Source organism: Heteronotia binoei, chromosome 17, assembly GCF_032191835.1.
Source record: "Heteronotia binoei isolate CCM8104 ecotype False Entrance Well chromosome 17, APGP_CSIRO_Hbin_v1, whole genome shotgun sequence".
Lineage (NCBI taxonomy): Eukaryota > Metazoa > Chordata > Lepidosauria > Squamata > Gekkonidae > Heteronotia > Heteronotia binoei.
This window is the reverse complement of record NC_083239.1, coordinates 30,367,880-30,389,516: the sequence shown is the minus strand read 5'-3', so window position 1 is coordinate 30,389,516 and position 21,637 is coordinate 30,367,880. Positions and strand designations below refer to the sequence as shown.

At 47.8% G+C, this 21,637-nt stretch overlaps 1 protein-coding gene across 2 annotated transcripts in view; it reads left to right on the top strand.

Moving 5' to 3' along the window:
- Positions 1-21,637, top strand: part of EYA3 (EYA transcriptional coactivator and phosphatase 3) — a 75,873-nt gene that overhangs the window by 36,353 nt on the left and 17,883 nt on the right. The window contains exons 3-7 of one of the 2 annotated variants that reach the window (XM_060257902.1): positions 8,647-8,690; positions 8,987-9,066; positions 11,390-11,456; positions 12,194-12,339; positions 20,031-20,168. In XM_060257902.1, coding sequence (XP_060113885.1) covers positions 8,647-8,690; positions 8,987-9,066; positions 11,390-11,456; positions 12,194-12,339; positions 20,031-20,168 — 475 coding nt within the window. The remainder of the gene's footprint in view (positions 1-8,646; positions 8,691-8,986; positions 9,067-11,389; positions 11,457-12,193; positions 12,340-20,030; positions 20,169-21,637) is intronic. The other variant, XM_060257904.1, reaches the window with a different exon arrangement.

Genomic DNA, 21,637 nt, shown 5'->3' with positions numbered 1-21,637 from the left:
GTTGCATCGCTCATACTAGGGTCTATTCTGCTATATCTATTCCATTTTCTTCTGCTTCTCTACAGTTCTTTACAGTTCCTTATGTTATGTTTTTTGCATATTAACTGACTGTTATTACTGTTATTACTGTTTCCTTATTGTGAGTATTTATTTATTTTATTTATTTATTTATTCTATAATTTATATCCCGCCCTTCCCACAAAGTGGCTCAGGGCGGCTCACAACAACGACAAAACAATAAACAAGGTACAAAGTTAATACATTTAAAAGTCAAAACATTTAAAAAACCTAAAAACCTTAAAATCTTAACATTAAAACTATCCAGTATATTTCACTAAAATCTGATAAGCTACATTTATCTAGTCGGCATAAGCTAACCGGAAGAGGGTTGTCTTACAGGCCCTGCGGAACTGAGTAAGATCCCGCAGGGCCCTCACCTCTTCCGGCAGCTGGTTCCACCATGTGGGGGCCATTGTAGAAAAGGCCCTGTCTCTGGTTGTCTTGAGACGGACTTCCTTGGGCCCGGGGATGGTGAGAAGGTTTTGAGTCCCAGACCTCAGTACTCTCTGGGGAACGTGTGGGGAGAGACGGTCCTTCAGATAGGCAGGTCCCAGGCCATATAGGGCTTTAAAGGTAATGACCAGCACCTTGTACCGGACTCGGTATGTTATTGGAAGCCAGTGCAGAGCCCGAAGGCCCGGCCGGATGTGCCCCCACCTTGGGAGGCCCAATAACAGCCGGGCCGCGGCATTCTGCACCAGCTGCAATTTCCGGGTCCGGCACAGGGGCAGCCCCATGTAGAGGGCATTGCAGTAATCCAATCTTGAGGTGACCGTAGCATGGATCACTGTTGCTAGGTCGTCGCGGTCCAGGAAGGGGGCCAACTGCCTTGCCCGTCTAAGATAATAATAATATAATAATAATAACTTTTATTTCTATCCCGCCCTCCCCGCCTAGGCGGCTCAGGGCGGCTAACAACAACTTACACATTAACATAAATAATAAAACTTTAAATTTAACAATTAAAATTAAACATAAAAACCAGTCAGTTAAATTAAAATACATGATTTTCATTAGACTAAATATATATGAGTATATCTGGCAGCGATAGAGCTGTTATGGCGCTGGTTCTGCCAGTTTAGGTAGTCTTATGGATGGCGGTTCTTACACCAAGCAACTCAGCAGTCAGTGTCATTATAGGCTTGCTTAAAAAGGGCAGTCTTGCAGGCCCTGCGGAACTGGCTGAGGTCCCGCAGGGCCCGCACCTCCTCCGGAAGCTGGTTCCACAATGCCGGTGCAGCCGCTGAAAAGGCCCGTACTCTAGTATGTTGGAGTTTGACCTCTCTCGGCCCAGGGATGGTCATTTTGTTTTTACCCACTGACCTCAGTGCCCTCTGGGGTTCATATGGGGAGAGACGGTCCCTTAGGTAGGCTGGTCCTCGGACATATAGGGCTTTAAAGGTGATAACCAACACTTTGTACTGGACTCGGTAGATAATTGGTAGCCAGTGCAGTCCGCGCAGCCCCGGCCGTATGTGCTCCCATTTCGAGAGCCCTAACAGTAGCCTGGCCGACGCGTTCTGCACCAGCTGTAACTTCCGAGTCCGGCACAGAGGTAGCCCCAAGTAGAGGGCATTACAGTAGTCCAATCTTGAGGTGACCGTTGCATGGATCACTGTTGCGAGGTCCCGGCGCTCCAGGAAGGGGGCCAACTGCCTTGCCCGCTTCAGATGGAAGAATGCTGACTTGGCAGTGGCTGCTATCTGGGCCTCCATTGATAATGAAGGCTCCAGTAAAACACCCAGACTTTTTACCTGGCGCGCTGGTTCCAATGGTGCGCCATCGAAAATTGGGAGAGCTATTTCCCCTCCCCGAGCGCCACGACCCACACAAAGGACCTCTGTCTTCGCTGGATTCAACTTCAACCCACTCAATCTGAGCCACGTCGCCACAGCCTGTAAGGCCCGATCCAGGTTCCCCGGGGCGGAGCCAGGCCGGCCATCCATTAGCAGATAGAGCTGGGTGTCATCCGCATATTGATGGCAACCCAGCCCAAACCTCCGGACAATCTGGGCAAGGGGGCGCATGTAGATGTTGAACAACATTGGGGAGAGAACTGCTCCCTGAGGCACCCCACAATCAAGTGTGCGCCTCTGGGATCGCTCACCCCCAATGGCCACCCTTTGTTCCCGATCAGAGAGGAAGGAGGAAAGCCATTGTAGGGCCAACCCCCCAACCCCTATGTCGGCGAGGCGGCGCTTTAGCAACTGGTGGTCGACTGTATCAAATGCCGCCGACAGGTCTAATAACATCAGTACCGCAGCGCCGCCCCGATCCAGATGCCACTGGAGGTCATCTACCAAGGCGACCAGCACTGTCTCCGTCCCATGGCCCGGTCGGAACCCAGACTGGCACGGGTCAAGAACGGAAGCGTCATCTAGGAACCTCTGTAGCTGCAACGCCACTGCCCTCTCAATAATTTTACCTAGAAATGGTAAGTTAGACACCGGACGGTAGTTTGCCAATTCGGCCGGGTCTGCTGTACTTTTTTTTAAGAGAGGGCGAACCAACGCCTCTTTCAAAGGCGTTGGGAAGTGCCCCTCTACGAGGGATCTATTTATGATGTCCCGTAAAGGACATCTAAGCTCCCTCTGGCAAGATTTAATCAGCCAAGAGGGGCAAGGATCCAAATCGCATGTTGTTGGGCGAGCAGCGGAGAGGATCCCATCGACTTCCTCCAGGTTGAGCGGATCGAAGTGATCCAGGGCCAAGCCCGAAGACAGGCACGGAGCCTCAATTTCACTCACTGTTTCCAAGGTGGTAGGCAGGTCTTGGCGGAGCAGTGAGATTTTATCCGCAAAATATTTCGCAAATGCCTCACAGCCGATCTCCAATTCCCTAATGTTTGGTTTGCCTTGTGGCAATGTTATAAGATCCCCAATTATTCTAAACAATTGTGCTGGGCGCGAATCTGCGGATGCAATCTTGGTTGCAAAGTAGTTTTTCTTTGCAACCTTGACTGCCATCTCATAAGACTTCATAAACGTTCTGTAGGATGTTCTCATTGCTTCGTCCCGAGTATGTCTCCACTGCCTCTCTAGTCGTCTGAGCCCTTGTTTGAGCTGGCGCAGTTCTGAGGTGTACCATGGCGCCAGTCTCGTACGAGGGCGCAGAGGGCGCCGGGGTGCTATTTCGTCGATGGCCCTGGTTAGTCGGTCTTGCCAGATTTCCACAAGGCCATCGAGGGAATTGCTAGTGGGCCAAGGATCCCCCAGGGCCGTTTGGAACCGTTCCGGGTCCATCAGGCCCCGGGGGCGAGCCAAAATAGGCTCTCCGCCCATACAGGGTTGGTGTGGCGTCCCCACACGGGCCTTAAGGGCTAGGTGATCCGACCATGGTACCGCTTCTACCGCGATATTGCTCACCGAAATCCCGGACGCAAAGATCAGGTCTACTGTGTGACCAGCTTGATGCGTGGGAGTCGTAAGAAGTTGAGAGAGCCCCAGTGTCGCCATGGAAGACACTAGGTCCATCGCCTGAGTGGAGGCCGTGTCATCGGCGTGGACGTTGAAGTCACCCAGGACCATAAGCCTCGGGAACCTCAACGCCCAGCCCGCCACTGCCTCCAATAGTGATGGTAAGGCGCTGGTTGGTGCATTAGGCGGACGGTACACCAACCAGACTGCCAACCCCTCTCCGGCATCCCACGCCAAACCGGCACATTCAATACCATCAATCCTTGGGTCCGGGAGGGCCCGAAAGGAGTAATCCTCCCGTATGAGTAGCGCCACTCCTCCCCCCCGCCCGCTAATCCGTGATTGGTGGAAGACCGAGTATCCCGGGGGGGACATTTGGGAGAGTGCTACTGTCTCCCCGTCCCTCACCCAGGTCTCGGTCACGCAAGCCAGGTCCACATCCTGCTGGAGCAAAAACTCCCTCAGGATCGCGGTCTTGTTGTTTATGGACCTGGCGTTGCATAACACCAATGACAGAGGCGAGCAATTCCTCTTGGTCCCACTACCTGCCACCGTTGGGATGGGAAGTAGACTGGAAGGCGACCGAGCCCCTTTTTGTCTCTGTCTCCTTCCTTTATATAACTGTCTACTCCCACCGTCATACCTTCCCCTCCCCAGGAGCACTGGAATCCCTTGGCCGGACATTGCGGCTGCACTAAGTAGAATTCTCAGATCTTCCTCACCTATTCTCCCCGGTCTGTCGTTTTAGCTGTCCTCTTACTAACCCCTCTGACTCCAACCGCAAGACCCACTTCCTGTATCTTAAATTAATTAATTTAATTGTCCTCCCCCAATCTATTCATCAATTGTTATGAAATCTTCTATAAATTTATTCTTCCCGGCATCAGTAAAATATCCTCCCTCTCATCCCCTCACTGTTAATGCGCTGAGCGTCAATAACTACTTTCCAATATATATAAATATATATTATAAATCTAACTTACAATTGATTGAATTAAATTCCTTAATAAATTAATTAACAGTGAATTATATCAATTTCTACTAGTGATCAAGCCGTTGGTCAGTCATTGGGTATAGATTGCACATTGTCCGTTCTTCACCTAATTTATTAGGCTTAGTTGTTTTTAAAGTGCAAATGCAGATGTTATTAGGCTTAGTTGTTTTTAAAGTGCAAATGCAGATGTTATTAGGCTTAGTTGTTTTTAAAGTGCAAATGCAGATGTTATTAGGCTTAGTTGTTTTTAAAGTGCAAATGCAGATGTTACAGTCTAGGGGGGAGATGGGGGAGACAGGCTCTTCTATGGTCTTCCACATTGATCCGTTGCTCTTAACTCCTTCAGGAAGTTGTGTGCAACTGAGCTCCCCTGAGCCCCGTGTAGGGCTTCTCTGTTGGGGCTGCCCAGGTCGCCAGCCAGTTGTATTATGTGGCGGTTTTGATGTTCAGTCGAAGGGAGGGGGGGAGGGCAGATGAAAGAACGCGGACTTGGCAGTGGTTGCTATCTGAGCCTCCATCTTTAGGGACGGCTCCAACAGCACCCCCAGGCTCTTGACCCTGTCCGCCGCCGTCAGCGGCGCACCGTCAAAAGTCGGCAGGGGGATTTCCCCCCCCCCGGTCCACGACGGCCCAAACAGAGGACCTCTGTCTTCGCAGGATTCAGTCTCAGTCCACTCAGTCTGAGCCACTCAGCCACGGCCTGCAATGCCCGAGCTAGATTTTCTGGGGCGGAGACAGGTCGGTCGTCCATAAGTAGATAGAGCTGGGTGTCATCAGCATACTGGTGACACCCCAGCCCATACCTTCGGGCAATCTGGGCAAGAGGTCGCATATAGATGTTAAATAACATCGGGGAGAGAACCGCTCCCTGGGGCACTCCACAATTAAGTGTGTGCCTCCGGGATAGCTCCCCCCCAATCGCGACCCTTTGTCCCCGACCTTCAAGGAAAGAGGAAAGCCACTGCAAGGCCAGCCCCTGAATCCCCGCGTCGGCGAGGCGGCAAGTCAGTAACCGATGGTTGACCGTATCGAACGCCGCCGATAGGTCCAACAACATCAGCACTGCCGAGCCACCCCGATCCAGATGCCGTTGAAGGTCATCCACTAGGGCAACCAATACCGTCTCCGTCCCATGACCTGGGCGGAAGCCGGACTGGAGTGGGTCAAGGATGGAAGCGTCCTCCAGGAAAGTCTGTAGCTGCCTCGCCACTGCCCTCTCGATAAGTTTGCCTAGAAAAGGCAAATTTGAGACCGGCCTATAATGTGCCAATTGGGCCGGGTCTAAAGATGGTTTTTTTAGGAGGGGACGGACCACAGCCTCTTTTAGGCTAGGCTGAGAGAGTGTGACTGGCCCAAGGTCACCTAGCCAGCTTCCATGGTGGAGCAGGGATTCAAACCTGGGTCTCCCAGATCCTAGTCCAACACTCTAGCTCCTGCTGTATTATAAAGTACCACTTCATTAAGTGCTGTGAGCTAATTTGTTGCTTTTAGATTCTCAACAGGCCCTTCTTTTTGTGTTCCATCCAAACCAGCAAACTAGGGCTCATCACTTGCTCTTTCAACCAAGACTGTAAACCACGGTTTGTCCCCACAATGAGCCCAAGTGATGGTTTGCTGGTTTGAATGGTACTAGTGATAAATGTCAAGCGGCCACTTTGCTAGCCAAGATCACACAGACAAACCTGAAGTGCCTTCAGGGCTGATTCATATAGCATCAAACCTGGAGTTAGCGCTGCATCAAAACCAAGACACTGTCCATAAGCGAACATTTTGAGGAAATGATCAAAATAGTCATGACAGAGAACCAGTGCTTATAATGGTTAAAAATGTCAGATTAGGATGTTAGAGACCTGGGTTCAAGTCCCTGTTTTGCTGTGAAACCTCTCTTGGTGACCTTGGGCCTGTCACTCACTCTCTCTCAGCCTAACTTGCCTCATAAGGTGCTTGTTGTGAGGAAAAGGCAGGGATGCCTCTTTGGATCCCCGCTGAGGAGAAAAGTAAGGTATATGTACCTTAGTAAATAACAGAATAAGGCTACTCATGGAAACAGTTGTATTTCCAGTGGCTCAAAGCATGGAAGAGGTGAATTTGAGGGGATGATTTTTGCTATTAAACAAGTTCTGCTTCTAGCTGGTACTTTTTGACATCTGGATGGAGACTGATTCTTCAGCTGTTCTCAGCCAGTGTTGGAGAAGCCTTGTGTAACATTTATGTAAGTGTTCTAAATTGTAGGCTAGATTGTATCTATTCCATTTATTGACATAGTTACCTGGACTTGGTAATTTAATGCAGTTTCCTCAGTACTAAACATGGTGATTTCCATGCAGATGGCTATCAATAAAATACGCCGAGTGATCAGGTTCCAGCCACTGCAGACATGTGCTACAAGCTGGGGTTGCGGGAAAGTTAAACTTTCTTATCTGCACCTGTTAAGGCTCAGGGCTTAATGGTTAAGGCTTTGCTTTCCAGATCTTTTCCAGATGTGAGGCTGGGCTTTTTCATTGCTGTTTCTACAGCAAGATTGGAAAGGTGGGAGTTGATGATACAGGCAGTGTTTTGTAGAGTGTAAAACATTAGGAGTAGAAAGCATTCCCCCCCCCCCCCATTTCCAAGAGCTGGACTTTGAATTGGGAAACTAGACTGATTTGAAGTGGGAAAATAGATTGATGGAACATTATATACTTTGGATTTCTTTGCTGGGCCATTTCTCCTGGGAATCTGTGACTATGGTACAGTCCTCTCACAGAAGCTGTAACACCTCAGTTTTATAGAAAAAGGCAGGGCTTTTTTTGAGCAGGAACACACAGGAATATAGTTCCAGCTGGCTTGGCATCAGGGGATGAAACAATGGTGATGTCAGGGGGTGTGGCCTAATATGCAAATGAGTTCCTGCTGGTTTTTTCCTATTTGAAAAAGAGCCCTGGAAAAAAGATATTTGCTTGTGATTGCCCTCGGTGTAGAAATTGTGAAAGGGACCCTGTCTGTGAGAAAGCATTTTTAAATAACGATTTTTGTCTGGCACAGGTGAGTTTTCATATGAACATTTCTAATGCTCCTGAAATACAAAAAAGAGATGTGCCTTGGGAATGACAAATGACCTGATTCCAGTGTGGCACTGGAGAGCAAGAAAAACTTATCCATGTGACTGTATGCACTCAGTGTGGCATGCTAATCTTGTTTATGCACCAGCTGAGGACCCATTTGAAGCTTTACACTGGATTTATGCAACTTTTTTTTTAAAACCTGATATAATATTTAAATTTGTCTTGAATTTGAATTTCCTCTAACATTGTTTTCCCCCTCACCCAAAATTGGCCATAGTGAACCTTTCTTAATACTGGACCTCTCCATATGTAATATCCTATCTCCTTTTGCCCCTACCAAACTTCTCTGAGGATTGGAATTTAGCCAAAAAGGTCTGTTTTTTCTAGGCAGCTTCAATTACCTCCTTACGGTGGAGAATGAGCTTGTCATCCATATAATTGTTTCGTTGTCTTCAGAATTATTCATTATGACAGCTGGAATTATACCCTGCTAAATTTTCCATCTCATTAGAATTTTGGCAAATCTGGATTTTCTTGGCATGACATTAAGATTAATGCTGAGGAAGACTGAGAAAGACCCAGTTGTGCTTTCTCAAAAGCCAGTGGCCCAGGTCCTCCCATTCCAGCAAGCAAGGTTTGATGCCTCTTTCCAGCCTAAGGAGCCTTCCTCCAATGTATGGCCATTCAGAGGCTACCATGCTTTGTGATTTATGCTGTTTATTCAGATACAGATAAATGTAAGTCTGTTTATTGAGAGCCAGTTTGGTGTAGTGGTTAAGTGTGCGGACTCTTATCTGGGAAAACCGGGTTTGATTCCCCACTCCTCCACTTGCACCTGCTAGTATGGCCTTGGGTCAGCCATAGCTCTGGCAGAGGTTGTCCTTGAAAGGGCAGCTGCTGTGAGAGCCCTCTCCAGCCCCACCCACCTCACAGGGTGTCTGTTGTGGGGGAGGAAGGTAAAGGAGATTGTGAGCCGCTCTGAGACTCTTCGGAGTGGAGGGCGGGATATAAATCCAATATCATCTTCTTATTATTATTCTTAGCAGTTTGTGGAGCCTGCCCTCTGTAGGTAGGAATTACCTTAATAACACTTAACTAACTTGATATATTCTGTACATGTTTGTTTCTGCAGATGAAAAAAGCCAAGATGCAGGAATCAGGGGAACAGATGTTAAGGTGCGTAATACATGTATTGATTTTTGTTTCTGCACAGCATGTGTCCGTGTGCCAGGGTTGGAATCTGTGACTCCCTTCCACCTATGAGAAAGACTTGCTTGGTCTGCCAAGCCCAGTATTGTCTAACACCACTTTTATGGTGGTTTTATCTGGAGATGCTGGGGAATGCACAGCGGGGAGGAGCTTTGGCATGCAATGCACGTGTTTGCCCCCTGAGCCATGGCTCCTCCCCATCAGTGCTTCTGTACCGTGCAGGAGGCTAGTAAGAGCGCTCATGTCTGTGTCAATCCTTTCAGGCAAGTGAACAGCACAGATGGTAGCGATCAGAAACCCGAGTCCTCAAGCCTTGGCGCAAACCTGTCTATGTCCAACGAAAGTAAGTGGCTTCTCTTTCTTTGATCATTTGGTTTGAAACAATGGTGGATTGCTGATCTGGCACTTTCACCCATACTTTCTGGACCAAAAATTGGAAGGCATGCGCTCGTAATGTTTTTCAGCTCGTATGCATCTGCAATTGACACAAGGGTAGTTTTGAGGAGGCCTCCCAAATATTATTTTCCTCGTGCAATTTGATTTCATATTGAAAAATTCCATTTTTGGTCCTATGTCAACCTGTTAACTGCCTTTTAATTGTAACAGGAGCCTATATATACCATACATTGTTTGACCTCTGAGGAAGGCCCTATAAGGCCAAAGCACATTAGGTTATCATAAGTGTTTCCTCTTGCAATTTGTCTCTTCCGTTATGTTTTGAGGCCTAAGTTGTGCCTTTGTATGTTTTTAAATTTTCTGAAATACATGCATGTATTTTAACTTATAATTATTCTATATTAATGATCTTAACAATTGGCCCCTGACTTTTTTCCTACCTAACCTTTTAAGGTTATCGATTTCATTTGCTGGGTTAAGTCCCCCCCCTTTCCCCCTAAACTTTATTTGCAAGCCAGAGAGGCAGATGAGATCCATTTGCATTTTCCTTTACAGCACGTGCCCCTACAGAATCTCCTTTTAGAACTTTCTTGAGTTTTTAAAATATGATTTGGGAGCTGGTGGTGAAACCTGTTGAAAAGAAAATTCAAAAGGAAGTTGCATGAAAGTACTGGTAGCAGCTTTGTTTGAACATATAGAGCTGTAGTTAGACTATCAAGCCTGTGTGTCAGAGTAGGCTCCCTAGTGTCTCAGGCAGAGCAGGGTCAGTTACCCAAGTGACCTTTCCCAGGATCCTTTTAGCTGGAATTACCAGGCTTTGAACTTGGGATCTTCTGCAACTAAGAAAAGCATGTGCTCTATTGCAGAGCGATAGCCCCTCCCCAAATAAGGGAGGGGCCATAGGTTCATTCAGAGAGCAGTCTTAAACAGGCGTACTCACAAATGAGTCTCGTTTTATTTGGTGGGGTCTAATCCCAGGAAAATGTTTTTAGAATTGCAGCCTTTAGTTAAATATTGCCTGCTCTGACTGGTAGAGGCTCTCTAGGTTCTTGGACCGAGGAAGATCTTTCTGAGATCCTTTATCTAAAGTTGCTAGAGGTTGAATTGGGCACTTCCTACACAGACTGTACTATTGAACATTTGAACATTTCTTTCTGTTCCAGCAAGAATTGAGGGACTATTTGCCAGTAATTTTCATTTATTTGTTTTGATACCTATGCCATGCTTTTGTCCCCAGGAGGAACCCAAAATGGCTTCTCTCCTCCTTTTTATTCTCACAACAGCCCTGTGAGGTAGGCTAGGCTGAGAGAGATTGGCTGGCCCAAAGTCACCCAGCCAGCATCCCTGGCAGAACTGGGATTCAAACCTGGGTCCCCAGATGCTAATCAGACCTTTTAACTGCTTTACCACATTAACTTTACAATCTATTTCAGCCAAAGGGTAAACACAAAAAGATTTTGATGCTTCAGCATAGCTTAGAGCAAGGACAGAGAACTTACCTGTTTGTATGTTTTTTCCGTCTTGCCTATTGGAACAATGCTGGTCTGCTATTGCAGGGAATGTTTTCTTTTGTTTAAAAATAATGAAAGTATGCTAAAAGAATCCAGAGTTCTTCTGTATTGCCCTCGCTTTAATATACATATCACTGTGTCTGTCTTTGATAAGTGTCATCCCAGTCCTTAACTAAAAACAATTTCACTCCTCCAGAGTTACCAGATCTTGAAAATATAGTAAACTTCATGTATTGTCTGCTCTCCCTCCTGATATTTTCATAACTTAATTTGGACAGGAAATCTGGTTTTCCTTGTACTCGGAGTAGTATGTATTCTGATGCAACAACAGCACAGAGCTGACACCATTGTTCTCTGTTAAATGCTTTTTAAAGAAGTTTTTTAAAAATAAAAAATAAGTTGTATATCAGGGGGGCTGAATCAGGCCTCCGAAGGGCTCCTATCAGGCCCCCAAGAACTGGCTGTCAACTGCTTCCTTCTCCCTCTCTCTTGCTTCCTTCTGCATAACAGCGTGCTTTGCCAGGCTTGCTCAATCACACAGGAGCTACAGAGCAAAACTCCTATTTTCTCCGTTGGCTGAGGCTCCTCCTCTTTAATTGTGATTGTCTGTGTCCTTTATAAAGTTTCTATCTCTGCTGCCTAATGGGAACACACCCGGCCCGGCCTAACATGGCCCGGCCCTCCAAGGTCTCACTTATGTCAGATCCAGCCCTCATAACAAATGAGTTTGACACCCCTGTTGTATATGTTTTTTCGCAGTTATGCAATGCTCTGATTACATCTCAAGGTCACCGAATGAATATACCTCACAGATGTATTCTGCAAAGTAAGTTGAATAGTTTTAGACCAGGATGTTCATTTTTTTTGTATGTTTCTCTCACCAAAATTTAATGCCATTACACTTTCGTGATAGGAAGTTTGGTAGGTGAAGGGATTTTCAGATCATTTCCATGTTGGAGGAAATTTATATTCTCAACACAGTGTTTGCTGTCAGTTTCAGAGCATCTTTGTTTGTAATTCCTCAAATGATCCTTTTAAATTGGGGGCAGATTGCCCCTCTTCCTTACCCCTAAAAGAGGCAAGGACTAGACCTGTTAAATTCTGGAGGCTTGTGTTGCCCAACAAGGTGTTCCTGGGGGAATAAAAGCAACAGACCTGTTCTAATGTAGACATGAGAGGACAAAGGCCTAGAGAACTAAAAGGTGCATAGTAAATTAACACTGCAATGCTAAAAGAAGCCAGAAAGGAAACATCTGAAGCCCACCCCCTGGTAAAACTACACTATCCTTATCTGGCATGTCAGAAAGATTAAATATAGAATCAGTTGCATGTGGAGAGGGCATTCCATAAGTGAGGTGACACCACCAAAAAGGCCCTGTCTGCTTTCTGAAGGTGGGTGTGGCTGGATCAGTGCTGTTCCAGACAAGGGACAGGCTGAGGCTTGGGTGGGTTGGGCTGTCCTTTCCCCAGCACTCCTTGGGCTTCCTGATGCTGCACTCTGCTGTCACTAATAATCCTTCTTCTTCACCACAAAACCATTTTCCTTTATTTTCCCTCCCCCAGGCCATATGCACATATCCTTTCCGTACCTGTATCAGAAACGATGGCCTCTTACTCTGGCCAGACTCAGTACCAAGCGCTACAGCAGTCGTCTCAGACGTATGCCGTGTATCCTCAGACAACCCAAGCCTATGGACTACCTCCTTTCGGTAAGCCAGAGCTCCTGTAGCCAGAGGCATTGAATGATCCATTTAGAAGTGAAGCGCATCGTCCCCCTTTCCCCCCTTCTGCGCTGATAAAAAAAATCAAGCATCTTAGGTTGCTGGATGGATTTGCCCACAAGTCTCACATCAGAGGCCGCACTTAGCAGATTGTGAAAGCCTAACATGTCCATTCTCTGTGGGGTAGGGAGAGATTGTTCCTTGTTATAATCTCAGGTGATCCTGGCAGCTTACTGGTCAATTTCCAGAAAATTACTGTTGAACAGATTTGGGGACATGCATTGGGGTGTGACACCCCCCAGACATTATCATCTGTTGCCATTGCGGTAGCATGAGCCCAAGTTATGTCTGTATGAGACAATTTTTCTCCTCAGCTCTTTCTGTTAGCATTTTAAGAAAACCACTCATTATTCTGTTAATAGTCTTTCAGCATTTCTGTGGCTATAATCTTGCCTGCAGTACATGGAGAGCAGTTTCAAATGCAGGATTAAAGTAGCTTTTGCAGAGTTGGGTGGTCTTTGGTTGTTCACTGTAAAAAGAAAAAGCTCCTGTCCCTTGCAGTTCTTAAAGGGAAGAGTCTGGACATATATTGATGTTACACACACATGCACACACATATATGCATATCTAGAAACCAGAGGTAGAAAAGATAGAGTAGAACCACCATTGTGGTTTCTCCTCTCTGTGTGAATGCACGTGTACACCCATTTTCCTGCTTCTCTGAATTGCTGTGAGCCACCTTCCCATCTATATGGGACCAAAAACTGACAGCTGAGCTCCAAATTTTAGGGGAGGGGAGCCCCTCCCTTAAACCTTTTCCACAAAAAATTGCAAATTATAAACAATAATAGTAAATATAATATTAAGAAAGTAGCGTTTATGTCGTATTGGTCAAATTACTTCATCTGTATATTTAGTATTCCTGTAAGATAGGCCAGGATTATTCTCCATCGTCTTCGTGGTCTCTGTGCAGTCCCACATATGGCTTATCCGCCAGGATCGAGCCCAACCTCGGAGAATTCAAAGCAGTCCTTAAGCGTTAATTTAGCGCGCCTTCCCCTCGTCCCGGGGAGGAGGCATCGTCTGCACATGCCTAGACGAGGGGGAGGCACCTAACCCACTCAGTTTCTTTTTTACCGCCGTCCGGAAAACACCTACCTCGCTGATCTCCCGCTTTCATCGCAATCCTTCGGATTTCTCATCTCCTCATCGTTTTTCTTCTTCTCTTCATTCTTCACTGGAATCGTTAAAAAAAAATAAAAATCTCCTTCCTATATCTTTAGTCTTTCTCCCGTCCCCCCCCCCCAGGTGGATGGAAGGGAAGGACAAAATCACTTTTAAAAGGTGCGTCCGCTGTGCTGCGAAAATCCCGTCGACCGACGGCCACTCTCTCTGCTTTTTCTGCCTCGGCGAGGCACACCGTATCGACTCCTGCGTGCATTGAAGCCAATTCGGCAAACAGGCCAGGAAAAACCGCACGGCAAGACTCAAAAGCCATTTGCTAGAGTCGTCACTGCGCCCAGCAATGTTCCATGCCTCGAGTTCGCAGACTTCACCATTGTCCCTAGCTCAAAAGGGAACGCTTCAACCGGCAGCTTCTGTGGCTTTGGTTCCCAGCAAGCCTAAGTCCGGGAAACACCTAAAAAAGTCCAACGATTCCAAAAAGCGGCATCGCACGGAGTCGACCTCGAGAGACCCTTCGGGTCCGAAGTCTCCTAAAAAACCCAAGACAAGCTATAGACCTCCGGATCCAACTTCCTTGACACGGCCTCCCACGCCGCACCCGGCTACCAGCTCTGCGGCTTCGATTCCGACAACCCCGGCTTCGAAATCAACCTCGACACCCGCCATCACTCCACTTGAAATTGTTCGTATCAACTCTCGGTCACCTTCAGTCCACGAATCCCTACCAGAGCAGATACTGAGCACCGAGTCCCCGGGTTCAACAAAGAGCCGGCGCCTCAACATTCTAGACGCGCACTCCTTTCGGGAGGTCTCAATCCCTCCACAAACAATAACTACACCCTCCCTCGCAAGAGCACCGTCGACTCCGAGGGAGCTTTCTATCCGTATCCGAGCTAGAAGGTCCAGAAGCAGTCACAGAGACCGTTACTATTACTACATTCCATCGAGGTCTAGGTCACCATCTCCTTGTGGGTACCGAAGATACCATAGATCGCCATCTACGAGCTCTTACTGACGTCGCGCCCGTGAAGACTCTCAATACCGTGAGGACTCTCGACACCGTGAGATGCCCTACTTCCCAGACCGAACACGCGAAGAGGACTGTCCACGCTATCGAGAGACTCCTCCGCGCCGAGAGCACTCACACCATGAGGACCGCCCCGGTACCATGAAGCTTCTGCTCATTACAACTTGGAGCCGAAACCATTGTCATCAGCTAGATCAACCTCCATTGGCCCAACTAAACCGCGAACACAGCATTCGCTCCCAGAACAAACCATCAAACCTCCGGCTGTAGACACTCAGGAAGAATCTGAAGCAGAGCAATCTATATCATCCCATTCCTCAACCTCAGATCTGCACTCACCAGCATCAGATATTGCCAAACCATCTGACCTCTCTCCATCAGAGGGACCCAAATCTTATCTGGATTTACTATCCAACATGGCGAACTCCCTCAATGTAAAGCTGACAACTGACGTGCCTAGAGTCTCAGATATAGTCCACGACCTGGTGCACGCGGACCTCCCTGCAGGTGCCTCCTTTCCAATGCTTCCAGTTCACCTGGAAACATTAAAAGAAGCCTGGGACAAACCAGCCTCTGTACCACCAACATCAAAAAGGGTCGAATCACTTTATAAGGTTCATGTCCCCGAATCTAAGTTCCTCTTCAACCATCCTGCACCAAACTCGATGATAGTTCAGTCATCATCCAAATCTAAGCAGACAAGACACCCCGTTCCTCCTGAAAGAGAGGGCAAAAAACAATTGGGAGAAAATTCTACTCCCTTACCACCGCCACTACTAAAATCCACAACTATATGGCATACTTCTCAGTTTACGCCTTTAACCTGACGACTCAACTCAGTACCCTGATTACATCTCTGCCAGAGACAGCACAAAAACAAGCCTCACATGCCCTACAGGAGCTTGCGAGGGTCAGCAAACAGCAAATCAATACTGCACGTCACGCAGCCCAGTGTTCCTCCAGAACTCTGGCATCAGCAATTGCTCTACGTAGGCACGCATGGCTCAGGTCTTCATCTTTGCAACCGGATATTAAGTTCAAAATTGAGGACTTACCCTTTGACGGGCAGCGCCTATTCAATGCCACAACAGACGATATCCTAACCAACGTGGACGACAGCAGAAAGAGGGCTAAGAGATTGGGAGTCACCCAACCACAATCCCTATCCATGAAACAGAGAACTTGGAAGCCAAATTACTACAAACGCTCCCGATCACCACGTCAGGCTGAACCATGGAGGCGCAAGCCCCCTCAGGCAAAACAACCCTTCCAGCAGAGTGCACGCCCTCAAACATCAAAGAAAGCAACACCAACCACTAAACAGTCTCTTTGACTCCCCTACTCCTCTGCGACAGCCCCAACATTGCCCAGACATCAGACTACAGCCATTCTACCACATCTGGGAGTCCATAACATCGGACTCATGGGTCCTGGTGATCATCCAAAACGGGTACGCCACAGAGTTCAATTCAACCCCAAAACACCACAGGTTCATAGCTATCCCTCCTTCCCCACCTCTACTTCTGGAAATTGCGACCTTGCTGGACAAGGGAGCTGTAGAACCAGTTCCACCACAGTATCATCACACGGGCTTTTATTCCCGCTACTTCCTGGTGCCAAAGAGAGACGGGGGATTGTGCCCCATACTGGATCTCCGAATGCTCAATCTCCACATCCGCCACAAAAAATTCCGCATGGTCACTCTTCAGTCTATCTTACCACTGATTCCAGACCAGGCCTGGATGGCATCGATAGATCTGCAGGATGCCTACTTTCACCTCACCATCAACCACCATCACAGAAGGTTCCTCAGATTAGCTATAGGAGATCAACACTATCAGTTCCGTGCTCTTCCCTTTGGTCTCTCAGCAGCACCAAGAGTATTCACAAAGTGCATGGCTGTGGTAGTAGCAATTCTGAGACAACAACGAATATCCATCTACCCGTACATAGACGACTGGCTAGTCGTCGCCCAATCCAAGGAACAGCTCCAAATGGATGTCTCGGCTACCCTCTCCCTCTTGGCTACCCTGGGCCTTCAGGTCAACAAGACAAAATCCAATCTGACTCCTACTCAGTCCATACAATTTATAGGAGCGCACCTATCAACGATCTCCCACAAGGCCTACTTGCCAACAGACAGAGTGCAACATATCAAGTCCTTAGCCAACAAAATAATAATGTATCGCTCCCAAACAGCTCTCATCTTCCAAAGGATGCTAGGCCTCATGGCGGTCACCACCTCCATTCTCTGCTTCGCCAAACTCCACATGCGTCCTCTCCAGCTGTGGTTTGTCCGAACATTTCATCCTCAACGACAGCACCAATGTACCGTACTAACTGTTCCGTCCCACATCATCCCATCGTTGCAATGGTGGACGGTGGAACGTCATCTCCTGGAAGGAATGCCATTTACACAGACTCTTCCCTCTGTGATTGTCACCACCGACGCTTCCAAGTGGGGATGGGGAGTCCACTTGGGAACACTCACAGTGCAAGGTCAGTGGACCGACTACGAAAGATCCCTCCATATCAATTGCCTAGAGCTCCTGGCAGTCCACAGAGCCCTAAGATCCTTCCTTCCATCCCTTCACAACCGCCACGTTCAGATCACCTCAGACAATGTGGCCACTGTCTTCTACATCAATCGACAGGGAGGCACTGCCTCTACCTGACTATGCAAATGAGCTCTAGCCCTTTGGCATTGGAGCATCTCCCAGGGTATCTTCCTAACAGCAGTACATCTACCAGGGGTCCAGAACGTTCAAGCAGACACACTGAGTCGCCAATCAGTCAATGACCACGAATAGACCATCAATGTTCGTTATCTTCAGCCTCTGTTCCAGATGTTTGGTACTCCGGAAATAGATGTATTTGCATCCCCAGACAATGCACAATGCCCCTGCTTCTACATGCGAGGCCCCTCGTCTCCACTGTCGGCAGGGGATGCCTTCCTCCAGACATGGACCGGGCCACTGCACTACCTATTCCCTCCAATACCACTCATCACGAGGGTATTACAGAAGATAAAGACAGACCACGCCAATTGCCTCCTGGTTGCACCTTGGTGGCCGCACCAACCTTGGTTCACTACTCTTCTTCTATCGAACAACACATTCCTCCGATTTCCTCAAGTCCAAGACTTAATCTCCCAGCAAGAAGGCAAGGTCCTACACCACAACCCGACGCTCCTGCGACTGACAGCATGGAGAATCAGTTTCTGAGCTTCCCACCAGAGGTCCGACATGTCCTACTCAATTCTAGGAAACCTGCCACTAGGAAATCGTATTCTTTTAAATGGAAACGCTTTTCGGAATACGCACTTCAACGTAAATTTAAACCTGATTCCTCCACGATCACCCAAATCCTAACGTACACCCTTGCCCTTTCTAATGCTGGTCTCTCGTACTCCTCTCTAAAGGCCATTTAGCGGCTATCTCTGCGTTCCACCCCCTTATTGAGGGCTCCACTGTATTCTCCCACTACGCCACTAAAGCCTTCTTGAAAGGAATCCTTCACCTCCACCCTCCAATCCGGAAAATCCACCCTACTTGGAGTCTATCACTCGTGTTGAGTCAGTTAATGAAGCCACTCTTTGAGCCTATGGCATCCATTCCTCTGCATCTCCTGACCTGGAAAACAGCCTTGCTGGTAGCACTTACCACTGGCAGGAGAGCTAGCGATATCTGCGCCTTCAGAGCAGACCCGCAATACACGGTTTTCCCCCACAACAAGGTAGTGCTACGTCCTGACCCTGCATTCCTACCTAAGGTGGTCTCAGCGTTTCATCTGGGGAAACCCTCTACTCTACCTGCTTTTTTCCAGCACCCTACGGATGCAGGACAACGGACCCTGAATAATTTAGACGTATGCAGGGCTCTTGCCTTTTATATCGAAAGAACACGACAATTCCGAAAGGACACAAGACTCTTTATAGCATACGCAGCCCACAATCAAGGTACAAAAATCTCAACACAGAGATTCTCAAAGTGGATTGTGGCCGCCATTGCATTATGCTATGAACTGGCAAAACAGCCCATACCAGAGCACTTACGAGCTCACTCTACTAGAGCCGTTGCAACCTCAACAGCTTTCTGCAAGGGCGTTCCAATGGAGGACATCTGCGCTGCTGCGGTTTGGTCGTCCCCATCCACATTCGCCTCGCACTACGCTCTAGACGTCCGTGCCCGGCATGACAAGTCCTTCGGACAGGCTGAGCTGCAATCAATCTTTGACTGACGCCCCCTGCTGTCCACACTGTGAGTACAAATAACTAACAGTGCTTTCTACTTACAGATCCAGCACCCGCCTCCTGATAAAGTAGCTTGCCAGTCACCCATATGTGGGACTGCACAGCGACCACGAAGAAGATGGACAGGTTTCTTACCTGTAACTGATGATCCTCGAGTGGTCATCTGTGCAGTCACACATGCCCACCTTCCCCGCTGCTGGATGCTCACTATCAGTAGAATTACTGCACCTATACGGCGGCGGGAAGAAACTGAGTGGGTTAGGCGCCTCCCCCTCGTCTAGGCATGTGCAGACGATGCCTCCTCCCCGGGACGAGGGGAAGGCGCGCTAAATTAATGCTTAAGGAATTAATATTATTGTTCTTGGCCAGGAGTCCCCAATGTTGTGCCCAAGGGTACCATAATGCCCAATAAAACCTTTCCTGGTACCCACTAAGTTTTTTAGAAAATGGGCAGGGCCAGTTGGGACTTTTGCCAGCAAGGCTTCTGGTTAGCCATCAGAGAGTTGTTTTTTTTAAACATTTTTTTTTAAAAAATGTTGTTTTGGCAGCAGTTGCCAGCACAACATAAGGATCTTCGCTGTGTGACTGAAGGGTAAGCGGTGACAGACATATTGTGGCGGGCTCTGCCTCCTGCAGCAGCCATTTTGTGGCTATGCCCCCCCCCCATGCTGTGTCAGAGTTCCTTGGGCCCAAAAGGTTCAGGACCTCTGTTCTTGTCTGTTTGAAAGTGAAAGAAGTGAATATAAGTTTTAAAAGGAAAAAAGGCACCAGTGCAGCAGCTGATTAGATCTGGGTATGAATGTAAGCAAACAGATGTGAAAGGCATACATTTGGGGGGGGGGGGGAGGAACCAAGGGACTGAGTCCTGGCAACGCTACACATAAATCAGAGCAAGCCAGAAAGTGATGTGCACTTTCTTAGCATCAGCTCAATATAACTGCTTCATCTGCCCTGCCAGCACTTTGCAAAGGCTTGCAAATTAACCTTTATCATATTCTTTCTCCCTTCTTTTCAGTGTTTGGCTAGCTCTTAAAAGAAAATCCTCTTTCACTCTGCTTTCTCCTCTGGGCCTATACCTCAAAATTAACAATTCTCTTTGTCAAGACAATGGGTGTTGGTGTTCCCCCACCGCCACTTGCATCAGCAGGCAACGCAACTTCCGTAGGGGCCAGCGCATGGCTTTTTTTTTTAACTGGTGCCATTTATCTGATTCAGGTGCACTGTGGCCAGGTATGAAACCTGAGAGTGGTTTAATTCAGGCTCCATCTCCAAGTCAGCACAGTGTTCTTACCTGCACTACAGGCTTAACCACAAGCCAGTCCAGCCCAGCTCATTATTCTTACCCTGTTCAAGGTAAAGGTCAAGCATGGTTTCTATCTACATTACCTCTCCCCTGTAGCCTGGACCAGACACTACTCGGGAGGCCGGCATGCTTGCCTTGGGGTGTGTGTGTTTTGTGCATGCTTCTCTGTGCCTGCGTCAGCCGCGCTTTCCCTCTTTGCCTTGCTCATCGCTCGCCTGCCTTTCTGAGTGGCCTGGGTTTGTTGACATCGTTCCAAGTCACTGAGGTGGGAAGAAATGAAGCAGCTCTTTGGGAGAGGGAGGATACGTGTGGGTGTGTTGCAGAGTCACCTGCATGTCAGCATTCAGCATGCCTGTGTTTTCTTAAAAGGGCGGGGCTTAAATTGTTTCTAAAAAAATTGCATTGTGGTTAGTGGAACCAGCTAGCAGTAATCTCCATGTCATGCCTATGCATCTGCCTTTCCCACCTCTAAGGCAAAGTGAACGTGCCTCCTTTTAATGGCATCCAGATTAATGGACAGCAGTGCCATGGAAGGGCGGTGCCCTGTGGTTGTGGTTTGTGGATGAAAATGGGGCTTCTGAGGGAACTGTGGATTAGGGGAGGTAAGGATCATGTGTCCTTGAGCAAATGTGAAATTCTTGGGGGAATTAGCTACACAATGACTCAGCAGTGCTTATTAATGATGCCAGCAAAAAAAAAAAAGGTCTGTGTTGATCTCTGAATCAGATTCTAGTTCTGGGGTGTCAAACTCATTTGTTATGAGGGCCGAATCTGACATAAACGAGATCTTGTCGGGCTGGGCCATTTGTGTCATAAAATGTAGTGCCAGGTAGCAGAGATATAAACATTATGAAGGACACAGACAGACACAATTAAAGATTTTTTAAAAAAACTTATACTTAAGAGATTAGCACTCTTGCAATATTTTTGCCCTGTAGCTCCTGTGCAGTTAAGCAAGCCTGGTAGAGCAAGCTATGATGCAGAAGGAAGCAAGAGAGAAGGAAGCAGATGACAGTGAGTTGCTCGTGGGCCTGCTAGGAGTCCTCTGGGGGCCTGATTTGGCCCTTGGGCCATATGTTTGACACCCTGCCCTAGTTCTGTAGTTGTTTAGAGCGCTGGAGCAGGGCTTGGGGAGGTCCATTTTCAAGCACTCATTGAGCCACAAAGCTGAGGGCAAGCCACTCAGTCTAACTTCCCTTGCAGAGTTGTTATGAAAATGAAGCGGCAGTGCTGTTGAGGAAACTATGCCTGAGCTCCCTAGAGAAAGGATAAAAGCATAAGAAAGAAAAGCATATTACCTCCCCCTCCACAGACAGTTAGAATCTTACCTTCCCAGCACCCTAGACTAAATCAGGATTGAATCTGTAACAAACATCTAAAGGGCTAAAGATTGACGGGCGATCCCTCCATTCCGTCCACAACCAAGGTGTCAGGTGATGTATTCAGCACTGGCAGCTTGGTACTCAAGGTGGTGACAGCCAGAGAAAGAGACACACCAGCTGTTCTCACTCAGAATTCT